At 41.0% G+C, this 21,739-nt stretch overlaps 1 protein-coding gene across 1 annotated transcript in view; it reads right to left on the bottom strand.

Annotated features, from left to right (window-relative positions):
* The window catches only part of LOC122649179 (histidine--tRNA ligase, chloroplastic/mitochondrial-like), a 37,838-nt gene extending 26,246 nt beyond the window's left edge, over positions 1-11,592 (bottom strand). Inside the window, exons 1-7 of the mRNA XM_043842554.1 lie at positions 11,163-11,592; positions 10,970-11,065; positions 7,145-7,233; positions 6,818-6,953; positions 5,861-5,953; positions 3,608-3,682; positions 3,186-3,303 (exon numbers count right to left, since the gene is read on the bottom strand). Coding sequence (XP_043698489.1) covers positions 3,186-3,303; positions 3,608-3,682; positions 5,861-5,953; positions 6,818-6,953; positions 7,145-7,233; positions 10,970-11,065; positions 11,163-11,579 — 1,024 coding nt within the window. The 5' untranslated portion in view covers positions 11,580-11,592. The remainder of the gene's footprint in view (positions 1-3,185; positions 3,304-3,607; positions 3,683-5,860; positions 5,954-6,817; positions 6,954-7,144; positions 7,234-10,969; positions 11,066-11,162) is intronic.
* Positions 11,593-21,739: the final 10,147 nt, after the last annotated feature.

The following is a 21,739-nucleotide window of genomic DNA, read 5'->3' as shown; positions in this document are numbered from 1 at the left end:
ACCATGTTGTGAAACCTTTGAAAACACTAAAATACCTCATTTTTATGAAGCAACAAATAAACCGAAGTAGTACGAGTATGACAATCAATAAAAGCAACAAACCAGGGAAAACCAATGATAGAAACACAACGGCAAGGCCCCAGACATCAGAATGTATCAATTGAAACTTGAAAGGGAGTTTTACTAATATTATCAAAACTAGGATAAACAATGCGAGTTTGCTTGGCTAAAACACAAGCATCACTAGAAAAAGTCATTTTGATTACGATGCTGAAAAATAGGAAAAAGTTTAGCTAAAGTACTAAGGGGTGGATGCCCCAAACGCCTATGCCAACGATGCAAATCAGATTAAGCTAGTGGAAGAGAACCCATGTAAAGAGCTTGAGAAGGAATAGTGGTTGAAGGAGACTGTCCATGATCATGCAAGTACAAACCACCATGCACTCTACTACTGCCAATCGTTTTCCCCTTTACCAAGTCCTGAAAAAACACAGTGAGATGGAAAAAAAGTGACTTTACAATTTAAATCTCTTGTAAGAGTACTAATGGAGAGGAGATTAGTAGTAAAGTTAGGGACATGTAACACAAAGGAAAGAGATAACAGAGGAGAGCATCGAATAGACCCCTTCCCTGAAACAGAAGAGATGGAGCCATCCACAACATAGTTGTCAAGGCACCTAGGCGAACCAAGGCGATCGAGGGGGGTAAAAAATCAAGACGACAAGGCGACCCTAGGCGACCAAGGCAACACGAGAAAACAAGGCGTGAGAAAGACGCCTAGACACCTTGACAACTATGATCCGCAACTCTAACTCTATCTTTACCTGAACATGGAGAGTACTAGAAAAAATGGGTAGAGGACTTGATCATATGATCAATGGCCCCTGTGTCTACTATCCAAGGGTTGGATACAACTGAGGCACAGTGACCACCAAAGGAGATACCTGAATGAGTGAAATTGGAGTCAGAGAGTGCAAGAACCGAAGTAGTAGGAACTGTGGCAACGGAAGTAGCAGATGGTGAAAATGATGTCAAGGGCTCCACCACTGTCATAAGACACCTGAAAAGTAGAAGCTCATTATGAGATAAAGAAGATCTCATAGGTACAGTGTCAGTCATCTCAGTGTGATGGGCAGAACATGAATGAGCAGGAGTGAACAACCACGACCACGACCACGGCCACGAGATATAGTAGGATGACCATGGAGTTTCCGACAAGTTTCCTTAGTATGAAGTTCCTTCCCACAGTAGTCACACTTGACCGGTTCCCTATTAATAGTGGGATGGTCACCAAAACGGGTAGAACCTACTCTAGGTTGAGATCAAATCAGAACCTGTATAGAGGGCTGATCTCTCCTGAGATATGGGCTGCAACATCTCAGTACGGCGACTATCTTCCATATGAACCAAGGAATATGATTGCTCTAGGGTTGGAAAGGGATCACGACTTCAAACATGAGCTCGAATTTGATCAAACTCTACATTTAAACCAGCCAAAAAATCATACACCCTGTGCTCCCCTTTTCTTGAAGTTTATGGCATTTGTGGAGCAGGATGCCTGAAATTTCTCATAAAAATCTAACTCTTGCCATATCCCATAAAAATCTAACTCTTGCCATATCCCACACAACTCTAAGTAATATTGAGATAGTATCATCTCATTCTACTGGGTTTCATGGATTTTCTTCCTCAATTCATAAACTTGAGCATTATTCCCCATCCGGGAATAGGTATCTTTGGCCGCTTTTCAGATTTTGGCAGCAGTATCCATCAACAAATAACCCCTTGCAATATTGGGGTGCATAGCGTTGAGAAGAAAAGACATTACCAGGGAGTTGTCTAAACTCCACTTCCTTTGAGATGGACCAGCAGCAGTAGGTTTCTCAGTTTCACTGATAAGATACCCAACAAACCCTAGGGAATTGATAGACAGGAAAATGAGACCACATCAAGTAATTGCTCCCATCCAACTTGATAGAGCTAGCAGGGAATAAAGGAAAATCACTATGAGTCCCACAACTCACTCCATCGGTTCCAACCGATGCATTGGTTAAGTCAGACATGACTGCTGATCCCCGAAAATATCACAAGTAGGGAAAAGAGATCTATCTAGAACATGTAGCAGCAATTGGTCTTCACAACAATCTCATATTCATGAATTAGGGCTCTCAGGCCATACAGATCTATGGCCGAAGAGCACCAAATAGGTAAGAAGGAGCCCTCAGTTGGAAGGGAATCAACACCGAGGACAAAAATAATGGCAGCGGCCCAACAGGAAAGAGGACCGAGAGAGAAGTGAGGCGAGAGAGTGGCGGATGGTGGTGGCCGGCGAGAGTGAAGGGCAAGAGAGTGAGTGGCGGCGCTAGGGTGAGCTGTGGTGGCAGCGCTAGGTTTTTGGTGACTCCACTGTGGCATTAGGGTTTGGATCTCAAGGTGGATCCTCACGCTGATACCATGAAGAATTTTGGGGAATTGTGACTTGTGTCAATGAGACACCAACCAACTTTATTTATAATAGAATGATATGAGGTGCAAGTACAATAATGCCCCTACGGCAACACTAGAGAAAACCCTAAGGACAGTTCTACCCTTATACCCATATTACAATAGAACTACATGAATATAAAAGAGAAAATTGATTCTGAATTCCATCAGTTGCCTCTATTTACAACTCAACTCAACAGACTTATCCCAATTTTATGGGGCTGATTACGTAAGTCATGTTTCTCCATTCAACTCTATTTAAATTCATTTGTTGCTAAACAAAGTCATCCATAGCTTTTCTTACTTCTCTCCAGGCCATCTTCGGCTCAGCTTAATTCTTCAAGAATGCACCACATCGTTCTTCCTCTCAGTGCATTTGATGGCCTTCATTGTACATACCAAACCATCTCAAACGACCTTCCCTCAACTACACCCATTGGAGACACTCCTAGATTACCTTGAATGTGTGCATCTCTTATTTGATCTATTCTTGTCATTCATCCATCTCCACATCCTAATCTACATCGCAGGAAGACATTTTTCTGCACACAACTAAGAGCCAAATCCTCACATGTTACAGTTACTTGGAATATCCAAATTAGACTTAACTAATTTATTCCGCAATATCATCTTCACTACTCAATAAATGGAATAAGAGTAAATATGGTAATATATCTGTTGAGGTTGGTTCTAAAACAAACCTTCCAATCTGTCCAATGACTTAACAGCCAGAACTTGCAGTAAATCCTCAATAGCTTCTTCTGTTATCCCAGAAGATTTCAGCTCCCTCCTGATCTCATCCATGGGAATCTTTTCCGTCTGTTTCCATGTTAACAATATTGTAATATAAGAGATAAGGAAATTTATAACTGATATCATGAAAAATAAGGCAGCTTATGCAGTAACAAGGCTGATCTGACCTGACCCATGAAGAACCAGGTCCAAACTTGGGTGTCGGTTCAACTGGTTTATATAGGAGTTTGCTTTGACAGGATTTATTTGCCAATTGTTCTTTACCATTATAGTCGTTATACTAACCTTGTCACTTATCCATAGGAGAAAAGTATGAAGATTCTAGCTACTCATGATTCAGTGTGAGGACAAGAATAGCAAATATAGTAACCTTGTCAATGATGATGCAAACTTTGCCAAACAAAATTTCTGGAATAGAGTAGCGGCGAAGCACTTCTTGTAAAACCTGTCAGAGAAAGGAAAACCCCCATTAAAGGGAGAAACTAATTCTCTATAGTTCTGTATCCACTGCCCATGATACTTCTTAACAGACAAGGTAAGGAAAAGCATAAATCAACAATCAAAAAGCACCTACTAATTAGAATAACAGAGTATTGGCAGGGAAAAGCTAAGGCACAAATTCACTTCCTCGCAAACATGAACTAATTTCATTTTCATGCCAATGGAACACTAAATATTTATGGTTCTTATGCCCTTTGTCATAAAGCTTAGAACCAAAAAGTAGAGCATGCCTGAGATTCACCCGCTAAGAAGAACCACAAGAAGTGATGGAATGGCATTAAGCACTCAAAATATTGCAATAAACGTAAAGTATACAAGCATAAATGAACTTTGAGCATGCAAGTTATCTTAAAGCCATAGTCCAATCAATCCAAAGGCAGCATTCCCTTGAAGCCAAGTGAAATAAAATTTTATCTAGTAAAGTGAAGTTAAGTGAAATGAAAAAAGAAAAATGAAAATTTTCCATAGGGTGTCTTGCAGGAAGTAAAGTAATGTAGTTCTAGATAGGGTAAAGCCCTACTAGAAGCCAATTAAACCAGGACCAATAACAAAGAACTAAGGGGCTGCTGGTTCTGCAGTTACAATAGGACAGAAGTGTAGTTTTAGGTCAAAATCCTAGGGTTAGGGTAGGGTAATGGGACTATAGTTTATATGATTAAACTAGGCAGGTTTTAGGGAGTGTAATGAACTAGGTTTGATTAAGTTTAGATAAGAATTTTAAATCTCAGAAATTAGGGTTAGGGTTTCGGGTTTTGGGTTTTAGAAATTAGATTGAATTTAGGGTTTCTAATGGGAGTTTAGGACTGGGGTTGAGGTCGAGTTTAGGGGACAGTAGGAGGGAAGTTCGACCAGATTTTGGGCTGGTTCTGATGGTCAGATTAGTCTGTGGGAATTTTAGGGCTTGTGGAGCTTTAATGGAGGTGAGGGGATTTAGGGTTTTGAACTAGGAATGGGGACAGCAATCTGGATCGAGTGGAGGGGTTAATGTAATGATGTTAAGTCTGAAATTTGAGGGGATTTGAATGATATGAATTGGCTGGACAGAATTTAGAACACTAGGGTTTATGGATTTCAAACAAAAACAAAGGGGGAATCGATTGGGGAAGGAAAAGGAATGGAAACAGAATTTAAAATTCAAACTTACAGCAGAACTCCATTGGGAGCAAGCTTGAGCAATGAAGGATGGAACCACCTTCAGAAAGAGATCCTCTCAGCCGTCACGGCGTAAAGAGTCGACTGGATTCCACCAATCCCTTTCCACCTTGATAGAACCACAAGGATGCACACACTCACAAGGAGCAAAGGAGCAGCAACAATGGCAGCTAAGCAAACACGATTTTTTTTTCATAAAACTTGTGGGGGAGCCTCCCACAATTTGAAAATTTATAAAATAGGCTAACAGCCAAATCCTATTACAATCTAACCTCTTCCATCATAAATCGTGGAAGGGAATGACTATTATCTAAAATTAATAACTTAAAATACTGAAAAGACCTAATTAACCCTACTAACTTAAGTTAAAAGACACTTAGCTAAATAACTTAAATTGATCCAATTGAACCAATTAGATGCAACCAATTTGAACCGGTTCAATTGAAAAACAGAAAAATAAACTAAGTATGGAACGAAAAAAATACTAGAATGCAATCCTACAGCTATGGCTCCAGACTAAGCCCTAATCCAGGACTTCTTCTTCTCCTTCTTCTTCCTACTTGGTGCTGCATCATAAAGTTGATGCAAATTGATAAGGAAACATGTGGGGCTCACAACACAGAGGAAGTAGGAGATGAAAATTTTAGGAGCTATTTCAGCAGAAAATTAAAAACAGGCATTTTAGGTAAGATATTACCTGACAAGTGACAAGAAAGAGCATGTGCACACACAAACTAATTTCTTTGCATCCAAATGCTGGAAAATTAATATTTTATTGAAATTGTTGATTTACTTCAAATTTGACTATTTTCAATCACTTCACTTTCATTTCACTTTAAGGTATGTGGATCTGCCATATCCTTCAACAATATGTAGAAAGTAAAATTCCAGACCCTAAAAAAAATGTGAAAAGGTTATCAAAAAACTCTAGCTGTCCACAGTGTAGTTCAAAAGGAATATCCATTTATACCTTTCTGCTAGAAACTTTAAACCCCACATCTGATGCTGTGATCCCAAGTCTCTTGAAAAAGGTGACAATAGAAGAGATAAGCTCTGCTTCAGCCTATTAAAAGAAGCAACAAAAGGTTAAGATTGGAGAAGAAACTAGACAAAATTGCAATAATAAACATTGTGCTGAAACCATCACATAACAATGTTGGGGATGATTTCACTGCAAAGGAGAGAAGGGAAAGCAAAAGGAGAAGTGTAAAAGGAAACATAGACCAAAAAGAAGGAAAGAAAAGAGAAGCAATGGTTATAAGTAACAAATACAGAAAGCAGCTTTTTGGGTAGGTGATCCAGGTCCAGAGGTGTAATGGCAAGAGCATGCCGGAAAGAAAATTGACACTTGAAGCAGTAAATAGTTAATGTGAGAGCCAACCATGGAAGCAATCTGCTAGTTGTTCATTGGTTCCTAACCAACCCGGACCATTTCCCAAAATTAATACAGGTTTTTTTAAGCAAGATAAGTATCAGGCACTTCTCATCAGCACCGAGAGAGGGAGAAGAGGAATAAAGAAAAGAAGACAAAAAAAAAAAAAGAAGATAAAGAAGCAGCAGCAAATAAATTATTTTTTCATGTCATTAAGTCAATCTGTTCTGATTCAAACATACAACCCCCAGGGGTGATATTAGTCCAACCTCCAGTTGGTTTGAAGACTTCACTTAAAAGGATCCAACTGAATATGAATACTCAAGGAAGTAGCTAAAATTTTAAAATAGTACTGTTCAACTAGTCAAGCTCCTCAGTAGGAAAAGTTAATCTAAGAAGAGAAGAAATTTAACGGGAAAAAAAATCCAAACCATCCAATGAGATAAATTTTGACAATGAATAGGAAATCTAAACCATGGGTATCAGGGCCATTTTTGGCAGTTGCACACTATTAAAATTCAAAAGTGAAGCAGCACCATCTATAGTGTTTGTAACATATTGTAACTCTTCAGGAACACCAATTATATCCATATTCCATTGGTAGTGTTCACGACGCCGTTGCCTTGTCATCCGCTCATAACGCCAACACTGCCCAATGGCAAACCATTTTAATTGGAGGGAGACAGATTTTCTGGACAGAGAAAAAACATGGACATCAAATTCTGGCATCTGTACCTGGATACAAAAATCAGAAAATAAATAAATGAATAAACTACAAAGGTTTAACACATTTACCTATTGAAACAGCAAGAAAAGACGTGACTAACAGTAAACACGTCAAGAGAAATGTAGTTTTCCAAGCAAAGAAAAAAAAATAAGTACCCTTTCTGTATCACAAGCCTTGCCAAAGAAGGAGTCAGTTCAGGTCTCAAAGCAACACGACGATTTCCCCGATCCTCAAAACTGTACAACTGAAAGGGTACAGGAAATTACTACCACATAACATAATTTATGTATGAGAGCTGAGAAGATTACATGCCAGCAAAGCTAAGACCAACAATGACATGGAAGATGGTAAATTAGAAGAAACAGCAACAAGATCATCATAGAAAAGAAAAAGGAAAGAAAGGAACCCACGCTGAATTGCACATACAAAACTAACATGGACTGTGTGTTTGTATGTATATATGCATGTGTATTAACACAAACACGCATACATATATGTATGTATCTCTACATATGTATACAATTTGTCAAATGACTATTGGCTAAAACAAATCATCAAATCCAGTAACTAGACCCAAAATATTGTTAGCACACACCATGTCTGCCCAAAAACTTAAAACAGAAACCCCATACAGAACTTGAAGCTTAGCCAAAATGCCACAAGGCATAGCCTTCAAAGACCCAAACGATGAGTTACACACCTCATACCAAAGTCGTTGACCAAATACATTAATTGAAAACAGTTCTCCTCACAGATTTTTAAGATTCAATTAACAACAACAAACTCAGCATTATCCCAACTTAATGGGGTTGGCTACATGGATCCAAACAAAACAAAATAGATAAAACAGAGTTATATATTTGAAAATAGCTTAACCATATATTTGATATGTTTAACACAATTCTTTCTAGCCCTCTTAATGTCCTATTCACTTAAAGAATTTCTCCATTGAAGCCACTGAGCCACAACCCTGCATTAAACCCCCTCCCAACCTTTTCTTTACACGATGGTCTCAACTGCCGCGCTGATTTGTATCTTACACAAACTTGAAAGAACCCCATGCAGAAATAACTAACAATTTCTGTAATAGAAACACCAAACATCAATCTGACGTCAACTCAAACTTTAGGACCAATTGATAACAATGAACAAGAAGGTAGAAGATGAACAAAAATAACATACTTGTGAAGAAAAATGAAATTAGGACACCACCATGTGGCACATACTTGTAATTTTTGTTATTAACGGATTTTTGCCTTCATCATCAAATAAAATGAGACAGTGGAAAAGATTAAATGTATAGTTCAAAATTTCCTGGAGCCAAGAATGCAAGCAGGCGGGTTGGTGGTTAGGGCTTTTAACTCACTAGGTCAGTAATTATTAACTTGTCAACCACAATCAACTAGAAGGGACCACAACGTTTTTTCTTGCTTTTCCATTCTAAGTAGAAAAAAAAGGGCATACCCAATGCACGAGGCTCCCGCCATTGCGGGGTCTGAGGAGGGTCATAATGTATGCAGCCTTACCCCCGCTTTGCAAAGAAGCTGTTTCCAGACTCAAACCCGCGACCAATAGGTAAGCAATGGAGCAACCTTTTCTTTCTAAGTGGAGTGATCCACAAAGTACTACAACATTTGTTTTTAAGTGTAGGTGCTAGCTGAGGTTGTGTTTGGTTAGATGTGAAATGAGCACATAAAAAATAGTAAAACTTTCACTTAGTGCAGCAACTTGTTATGTTTTGGGTTGGAATGCAGAATGTCAGCCTATCAGGTAAAACTGCCTCAAGCTCCACAATTCAACTTGTTTTGTTGTCCCCCCCCCCCCCCCCCCCCCCCCCCCAAAAAAAAAAAAACCCTTCTATTTTTGACACTAAATTTTCCGTTTGGTTTTGGAGTTTCTTCTTCTTTTTTGTCACCCTGAAAATTTTTGTCTCGTGTGAATACCACTTCACTTAACAACATAGTTCACCTCAATTCCAACCAAATGGCCACTTAAAATTTGCCTTTTCCCCTGCTGCTTCACTAAACTTCACTTCAAATTTAGGGTAAACATGCTCCCAATCTGCCAAGTTCACTTCAGGTCTAGCCAAAGTGATGCAGCACCAAGTAGGAAGAAGAAGAAGAAGAAGAAGTCCTGAACTTGGGGCTTAATTAGGGAGCCATAGCTTAGGTTTACATTCTAGTAATTTCCATTCCATACTTAGTTTATTTTCCTGTTTTTACAATTGAGCTGGTTCAAAATTGATTGCATCCAATTGGTTCAATTGGGTCAAATTTAAGTCATTTAGCTAAGTGTCTTTTAATTTAAGTTATTAAGGAAAGATAGGTCAATTTACTGTTTTAAGTTATTAAATTTAGTGTTAATTCCTTCCCTTCCACGATTATCAAGGAAGAGGTTAATTTGTAGTAGGATTCGGCCTAAGGCCATACTTTAAATAATAGAATATCGTGGAGGCTCCCCACAGTTTATTTGAATTAAAAAATTGTGTTTGCTTGGCTGCCATTGTTGCTGCTCCTTTGCTCCTTGTGAGTGTGTGCATCCTTGTGGATCTCAAGGTGGAAAGGGATTGGTGAAATCCAATTGATTCCTTACGCTGTGACGGCTGGGAGGATCTTCTTCAGCTGGAAGGTGGTTCTATCTTTCTATCACATAGCTGCTGCCTCCATTGAAGACCGGCTGCAACTGCACGTAAGTTTGAAGCCCCATCTCTATTTTCTTCCTCCCAATCGATCCCCCTTAATTTTTATTTGAATTCCCTAAACCCTAGTTCAGTTACAGCCCCAACCAACCATCAAAACTGATTCATATCTCAGTCACAGTCCCTTGACATCATCCCCTCTACTCGATAGTCATCTCAGCCCTATCCAGCCATCTAAACCTAAATTCCTTCTTCTCCATTAAAGCCCTATAAACCCTAAAATTCCCACAGTCTATTCTAACCATCAGAATTAGCCCAAATTCTAGTCGAACCTCCCTCTCCCTACCAGTAATACTCGATCCTAAGCCCAGCCCTTAAATCTCACTTAAAACCCTAAATTTGACCTAAATTCTAAAACCCAAAACCCTAACCCTAAAATTCTGAAATTTAATTTTGTTAATTAAACATCATTCTACCTACATTAATAGCTTTCCCTAGACCTGCCCATCATTATCATATATCACATTCACTCATTCCCCTTACCTAACCCTAGTTTTGAGTCAAATCAGCCTACTTTGCCCCAATCGGCTGATAAATTTCAGAACCATTGGTCACCTGGCCTCTGGTAGGACTGCCTCCTATTTAGAGCTACATTACAAAGACAGCTTAAATTTACTGATCATCCTTTAAATCCTCTCCCACAAATGCAATACAGAGCGCAAAATAAATTGTCATGTTAAAGCACCAAGGGTATCAATTACTTGTTTAATTTTTCTTTGTTTATTTGTTTTTTTTTTTTTTTGGATAATTAACAATTTTACTGATAATAAATATAACTGTACAAGCTACTGTCAATACAACAAGAACACCATTAGATAAACAACCAAAAGGAGTCCATGTATGACTCAAAGCCAGCAAACTGCATGTAAGTTTTGATTACAAAGGAATGTCCAACCTAAGACATAATCTAGGACATATTTCCCCTTGTTTAGCCAACTGATTTAATACCTCAGAAACAGTACTTGCATTTCATTGAAAATACAGGTACCAAAATATTGACAAGTGGTAAGAAGATACAGAGAAGAAATGACCTCTGTGCTTCCACTATCCCACTAGCAAGCTAAGGAGAGGCAACGAGTGTAGATAATAAAGATAGTAACTCAAAAGTATAACAATAAATTAGTTTATGTACAACTGAATATGGCCAACATGTCCATCATTTCTTGAGTACCCCAAGTAACTATTTCCTTCGGCCATTCTGTAGTTGCCGTCTTCCATTATAGTTGAAGAAATAAATGCAGAAACGTATATGAGCTTACCAAAAATAGCAAGTTCAGGTTACCTGATCTCTAATCTCCTCCCCAGCTTTTCTAATGAAAAGCGCCTCCGACTCAAGCACCGGATAATCAACCTCTTCAAATCCAAACAACCGAGAAACCTTCAATAACCAACAGATTACATTCAATCAAATGGTAAAATTCAATTGACCACCAAAATCGAACTAAACAAATAGAACGCGAAAGCAACAACGTTACCTCTCTGGAATTATGGAAAAGCCAACTTCGTAAACACATCTCTTCAGGAGGGAAGTCCCTGGTTCCTTTCGGAGGATTGACGTCGATCTTCTCTGACACTTCGACGACGGGAGGTGACGACAGAGCTCCAGACCTACCGCCGCCAACATTTTCAAATGAATTCAAGCTAATAGATTGCGCTGAACAAGGCGACGAATGGAGGTTCCTATGGTTTTGAGAGATGGAAAATCTGGGAATGCGGAATCCGTGATTTCGGTTTATGGCGACCAGTGAGGACGATAGTTGAGAAGGAATTGGGGTTTGAGAGAAATGTCTAATAGGGAGGTTTAAGAGGGAGGGAAGGAGAATGGCAGTGGGGGGTTTAAGGTAGAGGTCGAGACGTGGGTGGAAGATAAGGAAGGACGTCTTTGTAGTCATGGTGAGACTTGAGAAGGGCAGCACACTGAAACTGAAAGCCCCCACAACTCCACCCAATCTTCCTTCTGGTTCTTCGGCTTCGAGCCTGTGGAGCCACCAGACCCTCTAGTCTACAAGAGCTATATCAACCATTTTGCATTTGTGCATTTGTGCTTTGTCGCTTGTATGATGAACTGTTGTTGTTGAAGCGTCATTGCTTTACAGAAAATGATGATTCATGAGAGTCGAATGTATTCCAAAAGGAACCGGATAAAGTAATTAAATAAGAATCAAATTCATTAACCAAACTATAACCAGATCTGATCTAAACCGATCAAGTTCAATTAGAGTATTTAATTCTAGAACCGATCAGGGATTTGATCCGGATATAGATCTCGATGGCACTACTTGGAATCAAACCGAATATCCGGTTCTGAACCATTTTACACGCTTATAACATGACAAAATTACATGGGCCAACCAAACTTCGCCCATATTTGGTTGGGCCGTGAATTGGCAATTTTCCCAAACAAAATTACGAAATTGAAGTGATTAGGATAGATGGTAAAGAGGTATACTCCAAGAGTAATATTAAGTGTCGTTATTAATAAATTGAACGAAAAAATATATTGCTCAAAAAATTAGAGAAGGACAGGGTAAGCGAAGAGGGTGGCTTGGCCCTTCGGAGCGTCTTGGAATAGATGCAACGGTTATATGACCATAATTTTTTTTTTAAATTTAATATGGACCAAGTTTTCCTTAAGCCACGTTTGGATCCGTTCACCGTGGGATTTTGAATGCATGCAGAAGGATATTTTGGGAACATATTAAAACTGTATTAGGATTTGTGAACCATAGGATGGTGTGGTGAACCTTCACCACGTGATTCTACCAAAAAAAAAAAAACCTTCACCACGTGATGAAATAAATCTTTTCCTATTAAATAGTAAAGTGCCGTTGAGATAAAAAAAAATTGAGATGGACGAGTTGTAATACTACGATTATACAAAATAGGGCAAGAGATCTCTACTTGATCGCATGGTCTCTACACAAGCGCCTGGGCCAATGGGTGAGCACACTTGGGTATCTACCTAGGGGGCAAAGGCGTTATCTCATAGTGCCTTGTCAAAGGACGTAGGATACTCCATCAAAAAAGGAGTGCAGGGGCTTTTATGCCAATTTGGATGCATTTAATGCAAGTCGTACACATGCACGGTTGTGCATGAAAACTTCTGGGGAAAGAATTCATGCACGAGAGATTACTCCCATCGACAGGTTGCATGGCCGAGCATATAACCTTTTTTTTTGGGTAGAAAGCAAGGCTATTCATTCATGCACGCCCAACGCCAAACAAAGAAAAGCACAATACATAAAATCGATAGATAACATGATAAATGCGAGGTATAGATATACAGTATTTAAAACCCGGTCTCACATGCCATTGACTGGGTCATCTAGACTAGGGGTTGGTTCACAAACACTTCCCTAGAGAATATGCTGTAAAAATAGCTAATTTTAAACACATGCACAAACGTGCCAATAAAGGAATCCCCATACGTGCCGAATAGAACAAATCCATACTGGCCACACATGCCGACATACTGCCATAGCCTACTTTCAAACAGATTTATCGAATAGGCAAAGGTCTGCTGGATCGGCGAGTGGAGCTTCGTCCGACGATAAGAGATGGTTGGTGAAGATTGAAAGGCCAATGGGTCATCCGAGTCGACGGTAACCACGGTGCCACTAGCACCAGAGTTGGCAGTACCTGCAATAACACAAATAAAGAGAAAAAGAAAGCCTTCCTTAGCTAGTAGCCCCTCGGTGTTGTCCACATAAAACCCAAAAACAGAAATCAGTAGTTGGATCGCAAAAGTGGAGGTTGTTTGCCGGCCAAACCACATAGTGGGGAGCTTCAGGGAAGGGAAAGGGATAGGGCTGACGGTATCGGCAGTGAAAGCCAAGGTGGGAGCAGGGCTGCAAGCAAGGTGGCAAGGGTGTGGATGCAAGGTCAGGTGGAGGGAGATGGAATGAAGATGGGTTTGACGTTTCCCCCCATTGAAGCCACTGGTTCGTACCCTTCGCACAAGGTGCTCAGGCGGCAACAACAACAGATTCCACCACTGCCCTTCGTACAAGGTGCTCAGGCGGCAACAGCAACAACCCCACAGAGAGGATGCAACACAGCGGAGAATACCAGGGAGAAGAGGGGCTGGGTGATTGGAGCAAGTCGAAAAGGAGATGGCCATAGAGGGCGATGAGTGTCGTCCCCATGCCGGTGTGCCATCATTGGAATTGTCATCAGCATCTTCGTCGTTGGCGAGTCCGATAATCATGGCGGAGAAGCTGAGGAGGAGGTGGAGAAAGAAACACATGCTATAGGAGGAGGTTAAGACACGCCCAGAGGCGGAGAGCAGTACATGCATAGCGGCAAAAGTATGTTAGCAGCGCAGTAAAAAGAAAAAACCCTAATCGCCAACAAGATCTTCTTTAATAACCATCTTTGAATCTGGAACAATCAAGCGGTTCTTAAGGGTTGCCGTGCGTATAACATGTTGTCAAACATAACTAAATGTAGAATGGGAAAACTCTTTTTCATAACCTCATGTTATAAATGATACAAGGAATTGATCCACTAACCAACCTCAGGCAAAATCTTTAGCGAGCATTACCAAACAATCATGCCAAGGCCCAAGAGTGTGCCTTTGGGTTGAAATTTACCATATGAGTCAAGGTTATGTGGAAAAACACCACCCAATTTTATTTTTTTTATGGTAAAACCACCAAAAATTTTTGAGATCAAGATAATGTGACACATGAGAGAGTTTTAAATTTGATTAGGAAAGATTTTCTTAAATGGAACGTGTGTGAATAACACAAAATAATAATTTGGATCCTATATTTTTGAATTGCATACATTTAAGATTGGAATTCATATTCAATATCCAAATTATTCATATATTTAAATTTGTACAAGCTACTTTTTTTTTTTTTTTTTGGTAATGGTACAAGCTACTGTTAATACAACAAGAACAACATCAGATAAACAACCAAAAGGAGTCCATGTATGACTCAAAGCCAGTAAACTACATGTAAGTTTTGATTACAAAGGAATGTCCAACCTAAGACATAATTTAGGCCATATTTCCCTTTGTTTAGCCAAATGATTTAATACCTCAGAAACAGTACTTGCATTTCATTGAAAATACGGGTACCAAAATATTGACAAGTGGTACGAAGATACAATGCCCTTACAGAGAAGAATGACCTCAGTGCTTCCACTATTCCACTAGCAAGCTAAGGAGAGGCAACGAGTGTAGACAATAAAGATAGTAACTCAAAAGTATAACAATAAATTAGTTTATGCACCACTGAATATTGCCAACATGTCCATCACTTCTTTAGTACCCCAAGTAACTATTTCCTTCGGCCATTCTGTATTTGCCGTCTTCCATTATAGTTGAAAAAAATAAATGCAGAAACATATATTGTCACACCCCAAACCACCCCCTGGGAGGATTAGGTAGGTGACTCGAATTGTACTACAACAATCCGCCAAACCCCAAGGATCTAGAAGCTGTTAATCCATTCACAGACACACACATCCACAATATTACAGGATGTAAACCACAGAGTGCTGCGGAAAGCTATATTTACATTAAACTTGAAAGAAAATAAAGAAGAAAAATATATACATCAGTATTGTTTTAGTTCACTCTCTCTCATTGAACATCTGCAGTCCAAACTCTATTCGACACAGCTCTACAAAAAAATATAAACAGGGCAAGGCAACCCGAGCCCCAAAAATAAAGCTGTAAAACAAAGAGGGAAGCTCCAACAAAAATAAAAGGAGTCCCATAGTCAAACAGAGTCAGCTGCACCCCTCATGGGTCTTCCTCAACCACCACCAGAAATACTCGTACCAGTGGCATGACCTCCGTCCGGGTCCATACCAATATCATCATAACAACCATAGCTCGCCTCTGGGAGATAAGTCTCCCTGCCATAGTGATATCCACTTGCAGGATCATCTAACAAAAACATATATAACAGAGTGTGAGCTCAACCGAGCCCGTGAATGAAATATCACCATGCATGCACATGCAAGCACAACCATATGAGTCCTACATGAAGTGCAGTTCATTTTATTTATTAGCCACCTAACATCACAACTAAGGTGGGTTAGTGCTACTACAATCCCCAATACATGTATCCCTGGTGTGGGCTTTTAACCCCTTCCCGCGATATACCCATTGAGTTGTCGGAGAGGATCGATCAGCTCATCAGTCACCAAGGTCAGCCCAACCAGCCCTCTGGGATTAACCTGTGAGGCATCCATCCTCTTTTCACATATCATATTTCTTTTTCTGGTTTATAGCCCTATAACCACATTTTCGGTGCATCACAATTCCATTTCTTTTCTTTTTCTTTTTCTCCTTCATATGATCACTCTCACAGGCATCCAACACCTTAACCCCTGTTGGCAAGGGTGCGTAGCGTAGGTGATGATACTCTAGCCCAATGCATCTATATGGCATAGTATGAGTCAGGTGGTGTCAATCGCATCCTATTCTACGGGCTACCACAGGCCTCATTTCCAAACCGGCTACGGCATCTAGTCTAGCAATTCACATACAACATTCATTGTATATTCACAGTATTCACCAGTCAAACATTCATTTCTTAACAGAATTCACAGTAATTGAAATAAATAAATAGTGTAATAGTATTATTATAACTTGTTTGACATACTAGTCATGTTGAATTTACACACATGGCGTAATTTCACTCAACTTGTTCTAGTCCTACTGGTTTAGCTGTTGGTTCGGTTTCGGTTGGTGTCTGACTATGCACCTCTAGCATGAGATTAAAACCTAAGTTATCGGATCATGAAAGTGTGTCAATTAATATTTAAAGTTACATTAATGTCCTGGAGTTGGTCTAGGCTTACTGGACTGACTTTGTATTTACACTGATGTTACTTGGGATTTCTCTGGTTCTTGCACTGGGCTTTCGGGTCTATCTCCCAGTGCATCATCCATAGATGTGGAATTTACCTGACTTGGTACATGAACAGAATAATTTGCCAATACATGGGCCAGACAACCACTCAAACCAATACCCAGGTCAGTAGCTCAGCTAAACCCAATCCTGGGCATGGTTACCTGGCCATATGGGGCCCACTTGAGCACCCAGGGTATGGATGACAGCAAGGACAAGTGGAGAGGGGTAGTTTGGTCATTTACCACCCCATCACACTGCCCATAGGCCATTGGTGAGGGTCCAAAATGATAGAACACAGTTTGAGCCCAAATGATATCTCTGGGCGTTTCACTGGGTGATTGGGCAATCACCCAGTACATCACCCAGAGCCTTTTTAACACGGGTTTGGGCTGATTTTCATGAATTTTGTAGCAAGGGCTGCCAAGATCTTGAGCTGGGATGCAGGGGGGATGTTCATAGACCATGTTTAGGGTAGAATCCATTGGTCTAATTAGTTTTGGGTTTGGTTTTCCCATTTGGAATCCAGGAGGTACTCTGATAGAACAGAGAACAACTGTCCAGACTGAGCTCAGGCTCATGGATCCAGCTTGGGTTGTATGCATGGCTTGTTTTACATGTATTTACATGGTATGACAGTGATCCTATGCTAAGATATGCAAGGATCACCTTGCATGCAAGGATCCATGCCTAGATTGCTTGTTCAGGGTGCAACTATGCAGTGTAGTCAGGCACAGAGATTGACTTCAGTCACAGCTATCGAAATAGTAGCATAACTTAGTATTTCATGACCAGATCTTACATGCAATGGTTGTGCATGTCAGATCTGATACTTCCCTAGACATTCCCATGATGTTCTGGGCATTACTGGTTAGAGATGCTACCATCAGAGCAGAGATCAGAGGTCAAAAATAGAGAACAACAGCATACAGTAGATGAGCTTCTTACCTAGAGTCTGTATGCAGTTGGATCAGTGCTCAGTATGCAGCATAGGTCCCCTTCCTTCTTCTCTCTTCCCTTTCCTTCTTTTCTTCTTCCTTCTCCTTCTCGTTCTCTCTTTCTATTCAGCTATAGCAGTAAGGACAAAATAGTAGCTACCCCCCCCCTCTATTTATAGAGCTGGGCTGACCAAGGCTTGTTTGGCCTCTGGCTCCATTTCACAAGAATGCATTTTTAAGTGCATTCTAGGCCATTCTGGCTGCATTGGTGGGGTCCACATGGTTCCAGGGGTGGGTAATGGTTCCTAAAATTCCCATCTACCCCTAGAGGGTGTTCATGGTCTGTATGAGTGGTCCCCAGGTGTCTGGAGTCCAATTGAACAGTTTCATCCACTCTGAGCGATTCTCTGGGCCTTTGGGCAATCGCCCAGAGAATACAACATTGCTATATTGGCCTTGGACTTGCACAGGTGCTTGGCCTATGGCTTGGGCATTGCACCAACACCTCTTCTAGGGTTTGATACACATCTGAACAGGTGTGGGTCCCATATATTTGAGTAGGAGAGAGAGTACCTAGAGCTTAAGCTGTACATCAGCCTGTGAGTAGTGCAGCTACATGGGTCTGCAACCCATCTCCTAACAAGCATGTAGGATGACATCCTCGGGGATTCTCCACTGAATTCAACCACTGATGTGATGCTCCACAGTGTGTTTGGGTGACTGGTCACAGATTTCTGTCCTTCATCTAGAATACCAGTCAGTTAGGGGTAGGTTTGACATTTCTCCCCACCTTATAAAAATTTCATCCTTGAAAGTGGCTTACCTTATAGTTCGAAGAGTTGAGGGTACTTTTCTCTCATTTCCTCTTTGCGTTCCCATGATGCTTCCTCCATGGGACAGTTTCCCCACCGAACCTTGACGAATGCGACCATGAGGTTACGGAGATTATGCTCCTTTCTGTCCAATATCTCGATTGGTTGTTCCTCGTAGGTCATATCCGCATCTAGTTGTTCAGGTTCAGCTGAGAATATATGTGTCGGGTTGTTGATGTACTTCCTTAGCATTGACACATGGAAACCATCATGGACGCCTTACAAGGACGACAGTAGTGCCAGTCTATTTGCTACGGGTCCCACTCCGTTGAGGACTTCGTAAGGACTAATATATCTTGGGCTCAGTTTGCCCTTTTTGTTGAAGCGTAGCAACCCTTCGTAGGAGATACTCGGAGAAATACCTTCTCTCTGACTCCAAATTCAATATTCTTCCTCCGATTGTCGGCATAACTTTTCTGTCTGGATTAGGCCGCTTTAATCTTTTCTCTGATCACATCCACTTTCTCACAGGTTGCCTATATCATTTCAGGCCCAAGATACTTCCGTTCTTTGACTTCGTCCCAATACAACGGTGTGCGGCACTTCTGACCATATAAAGCTTCATATGGTGCCATGCTAATGGTGGAGTGGTAGTTGTTGTTGTAGGCAAATTCCACCAAGGGTATGTGGGCATCCCAACTATCTTTCATTTCTAATGTATAGGCTTTGAGCATGTCCTCCAGAGTCTGAATAGTTCTTTCGAACTGTCCGTCCGTCTAAGGATGGAAAGTCATGCTGAGATTTAGTTGGGATCCCAGTGCTTGTTACAGACTCTTCTAGAATCTTGAGGTGAATCGGGGGTCCCTGTCGGATACGATACTGATGGGCACGCCATGCAGGTGGACTACATTTTCAATGTATAGTTGGGTGAGCTTTTCCATTGAGTAATTTATCTTGATGGGGATAAAGTGAGCCGCTTTCATCAGTCCGTCGATAATCACCCAGATTGCATTCATCCCTTTCCTAGTGTTGGGTGATTAGTCATGAAATCCATAGTAATTCTTTCCCATTTCCACTTGGGAATAGGGAGTGGTTGCAATAACCCATACAGTCGGTGTCTTTCTGCCTTTATTTGCTGACAGGTGAGGCATTCGGACACGTATAGTGCTACGGTTTGCTTCATTCCAATCCACCAATAGTACTTCTTTAGATCCTTATATATTTTTGTGCTCCCGGGGTGGATTGAGTAAGGTGAATTATGTGCTTCTCTAAGAATTCGGTCATGCACAGCATAGTCACCAAGCACATACAATCTATCTCTGAATTTTAATGCCCCATCATGGGCCAACGAGAAGTCTGGGTCCCTGTGAACTCCATGCTTTACTTCCCAGATTATCTTGGCCAGATCGGGATCCTTAGGCTGCTTCTCAATTATCTCTTCCTGGATCGACAGCTGTATATCCATAGCTGTTAGTTGCATAGCCGTCCCCTCGATCATGAGTTCTAGATCAAACTTCCGAGCTTCTTCTATTAGTTGTTCGCTAACAACCAAGGAAGCGAGGGATGCGGTTTCGGATTTCCTGCTTAATGCATCCCCCACCACATTGGCCATGCCAAGGTGGTATTGAATCTCATAGTCATAATCTTTTATCAATTCTAACCACCTTCTCTGTCTCATATTTAACTCCTTTTGGGTGAAGAAATACTTCAGACTTTTGTGATCGCTGAAGATCTCACTCTTTTCACCATTGAGTAATGTAGCCAAATTTTCAATGCGAAAACCACTATGGCCAATTCTAGGTCATGAGTGGGGTAGTTCATTTCGTGTGCCTTCAACTGCCTTGAGGTATAGGCAACCACCTTACCCTTCTGCATTAACACACCACCCAATCTTGTGCGGGATACATCGGTGTATACTACCATGCCTCCGATGCCATCTAGAATGGTCAGTACTGGCGCCGTCACCAATTGATTCCTTAACTCTTGGAAGCTTTTCTCGCAAGCGTCAATCCACTCAAACTGCACCCTTCTTTGTCAGTTTTGTCATGGGTGCCGAGATGCACGAGAAATTCTTGATAAATCGGCGGTAATACCCAGCTAAACCCAAGAAGCTACGGATCTCAGTGGCATTCTTCGGAGTCTCCCATTCGAGAACCGCCTTCACCTTGTCTGGGTCTACCTTGATGCCATCTTTGGTGACAATTTGTCCCAAGAATCCTATTTGGTGGAGCCAAAATTCGTACTTGCTGAACTTGGCGAACAGCTGGTGCTCCCGCAACTACTGCAACATGAACTTAAGGTGTTGAGCATGCTCATCTTCACTTTTAGAATAGACCAGAATGTCATCAATGAATATAACGACAAACTTGTCTAGCACATCATGGAACACCCTATTCATCATGTCCATGAATGCAGCCGGGGCGTTGGTTAACCCAAACGGCAGTACTAAAAATTCATAATGTTCGTATCGAGTTCTAAACACCGTCTTATGAATGTTGCCGCTCTTGATCTTCAATTGGTGGTATCCGGACCTAAAATCGATCCTAGAGAAGACTCTTGCTCCTTGCAATTGATCAAATAAGTCATCGATGCATGGCAACGGGTGTCGATTCTTGATCGTAAGTTTATTCAGTTCTCGATAATCGATGCACAGTCTCATGCTACCATCCTTCTTCTTCACGAATGACACGGGTGCTCCCCAAGGAGACACACTTGGTCGTATGAACCCCTTCTTCAACAGATCTTATAATTGGACCTACAACTCTTTTAATTCTATAAGTGCCATTCGGTATGGTGCCTTGGATACTGGTGCCACATCAGGAATCAAATCGATTGCGAACTTTATTTCACGATCTAGCGGTAGCTGGGTCAAATCTTCTGGGAAGACGTCGGGAAATTCTCTAACGACGTCAAGTTCTACAAAGGCTTTATCTTTACCTCGGTGTCCATCACCGTGGCCAAATAGCCCTGACATCCTTCATTCAACAAATTTTATGCCTGGAGGGCGGATATAGTTATTCTTTTGGACTTTTTCATCAGTTCACTTTGGTAGGTGAAAACTGAGCCATCATTCATCTTGAATGTAATCTTCTTCTCTGCACACATGACATTCGCTCCATAGGCGGATAGCCAATCCATGCCTAGTATCAAGTCGAAGTCCTTCATATCGAACTTAATCAGACAGGCGATTAAGTTCTTCCTATAAATTTCCACCAGACAGGGGTCGTAAACTTCCTTCAGGCTCATGACACTACCGATTGGTGTACTAACTACTAAATCGTGCCCAATGTCCCTTGGTTGAACGGTCATCCTACTCGCAAAAGTGTTGGAAACAAAAGAGTGGGACGCACCCGATTCGAATAACACTTGCGCGGGGGTGGACGAGACAATCAGGGTTACCTAGGGTTTATATAAGATAAGGATGCAATTA

This window comes from Telopea speciosissima, chromosome 1 (assembly GCF_018873765.1).
Source record: "Telopea speciosissima isolate NSW1024214 ecotype Mountain lineage chromosome 1, Tspe_v1, whole genome shotgun sequence".
In the NCBI taxonomy this organism is placed as follows: Eukaryota; Viridiplantae; Streptophyta; class Magnoliopsida; order Proteales; family Proteaceae; genus Telopea; species Telopea speciosissima.
The sequence above is the reverse complement of the archived record's forward strand: the minus strand, read 5'-3'. Positions and strand labels throughout refer to the sequence as shown.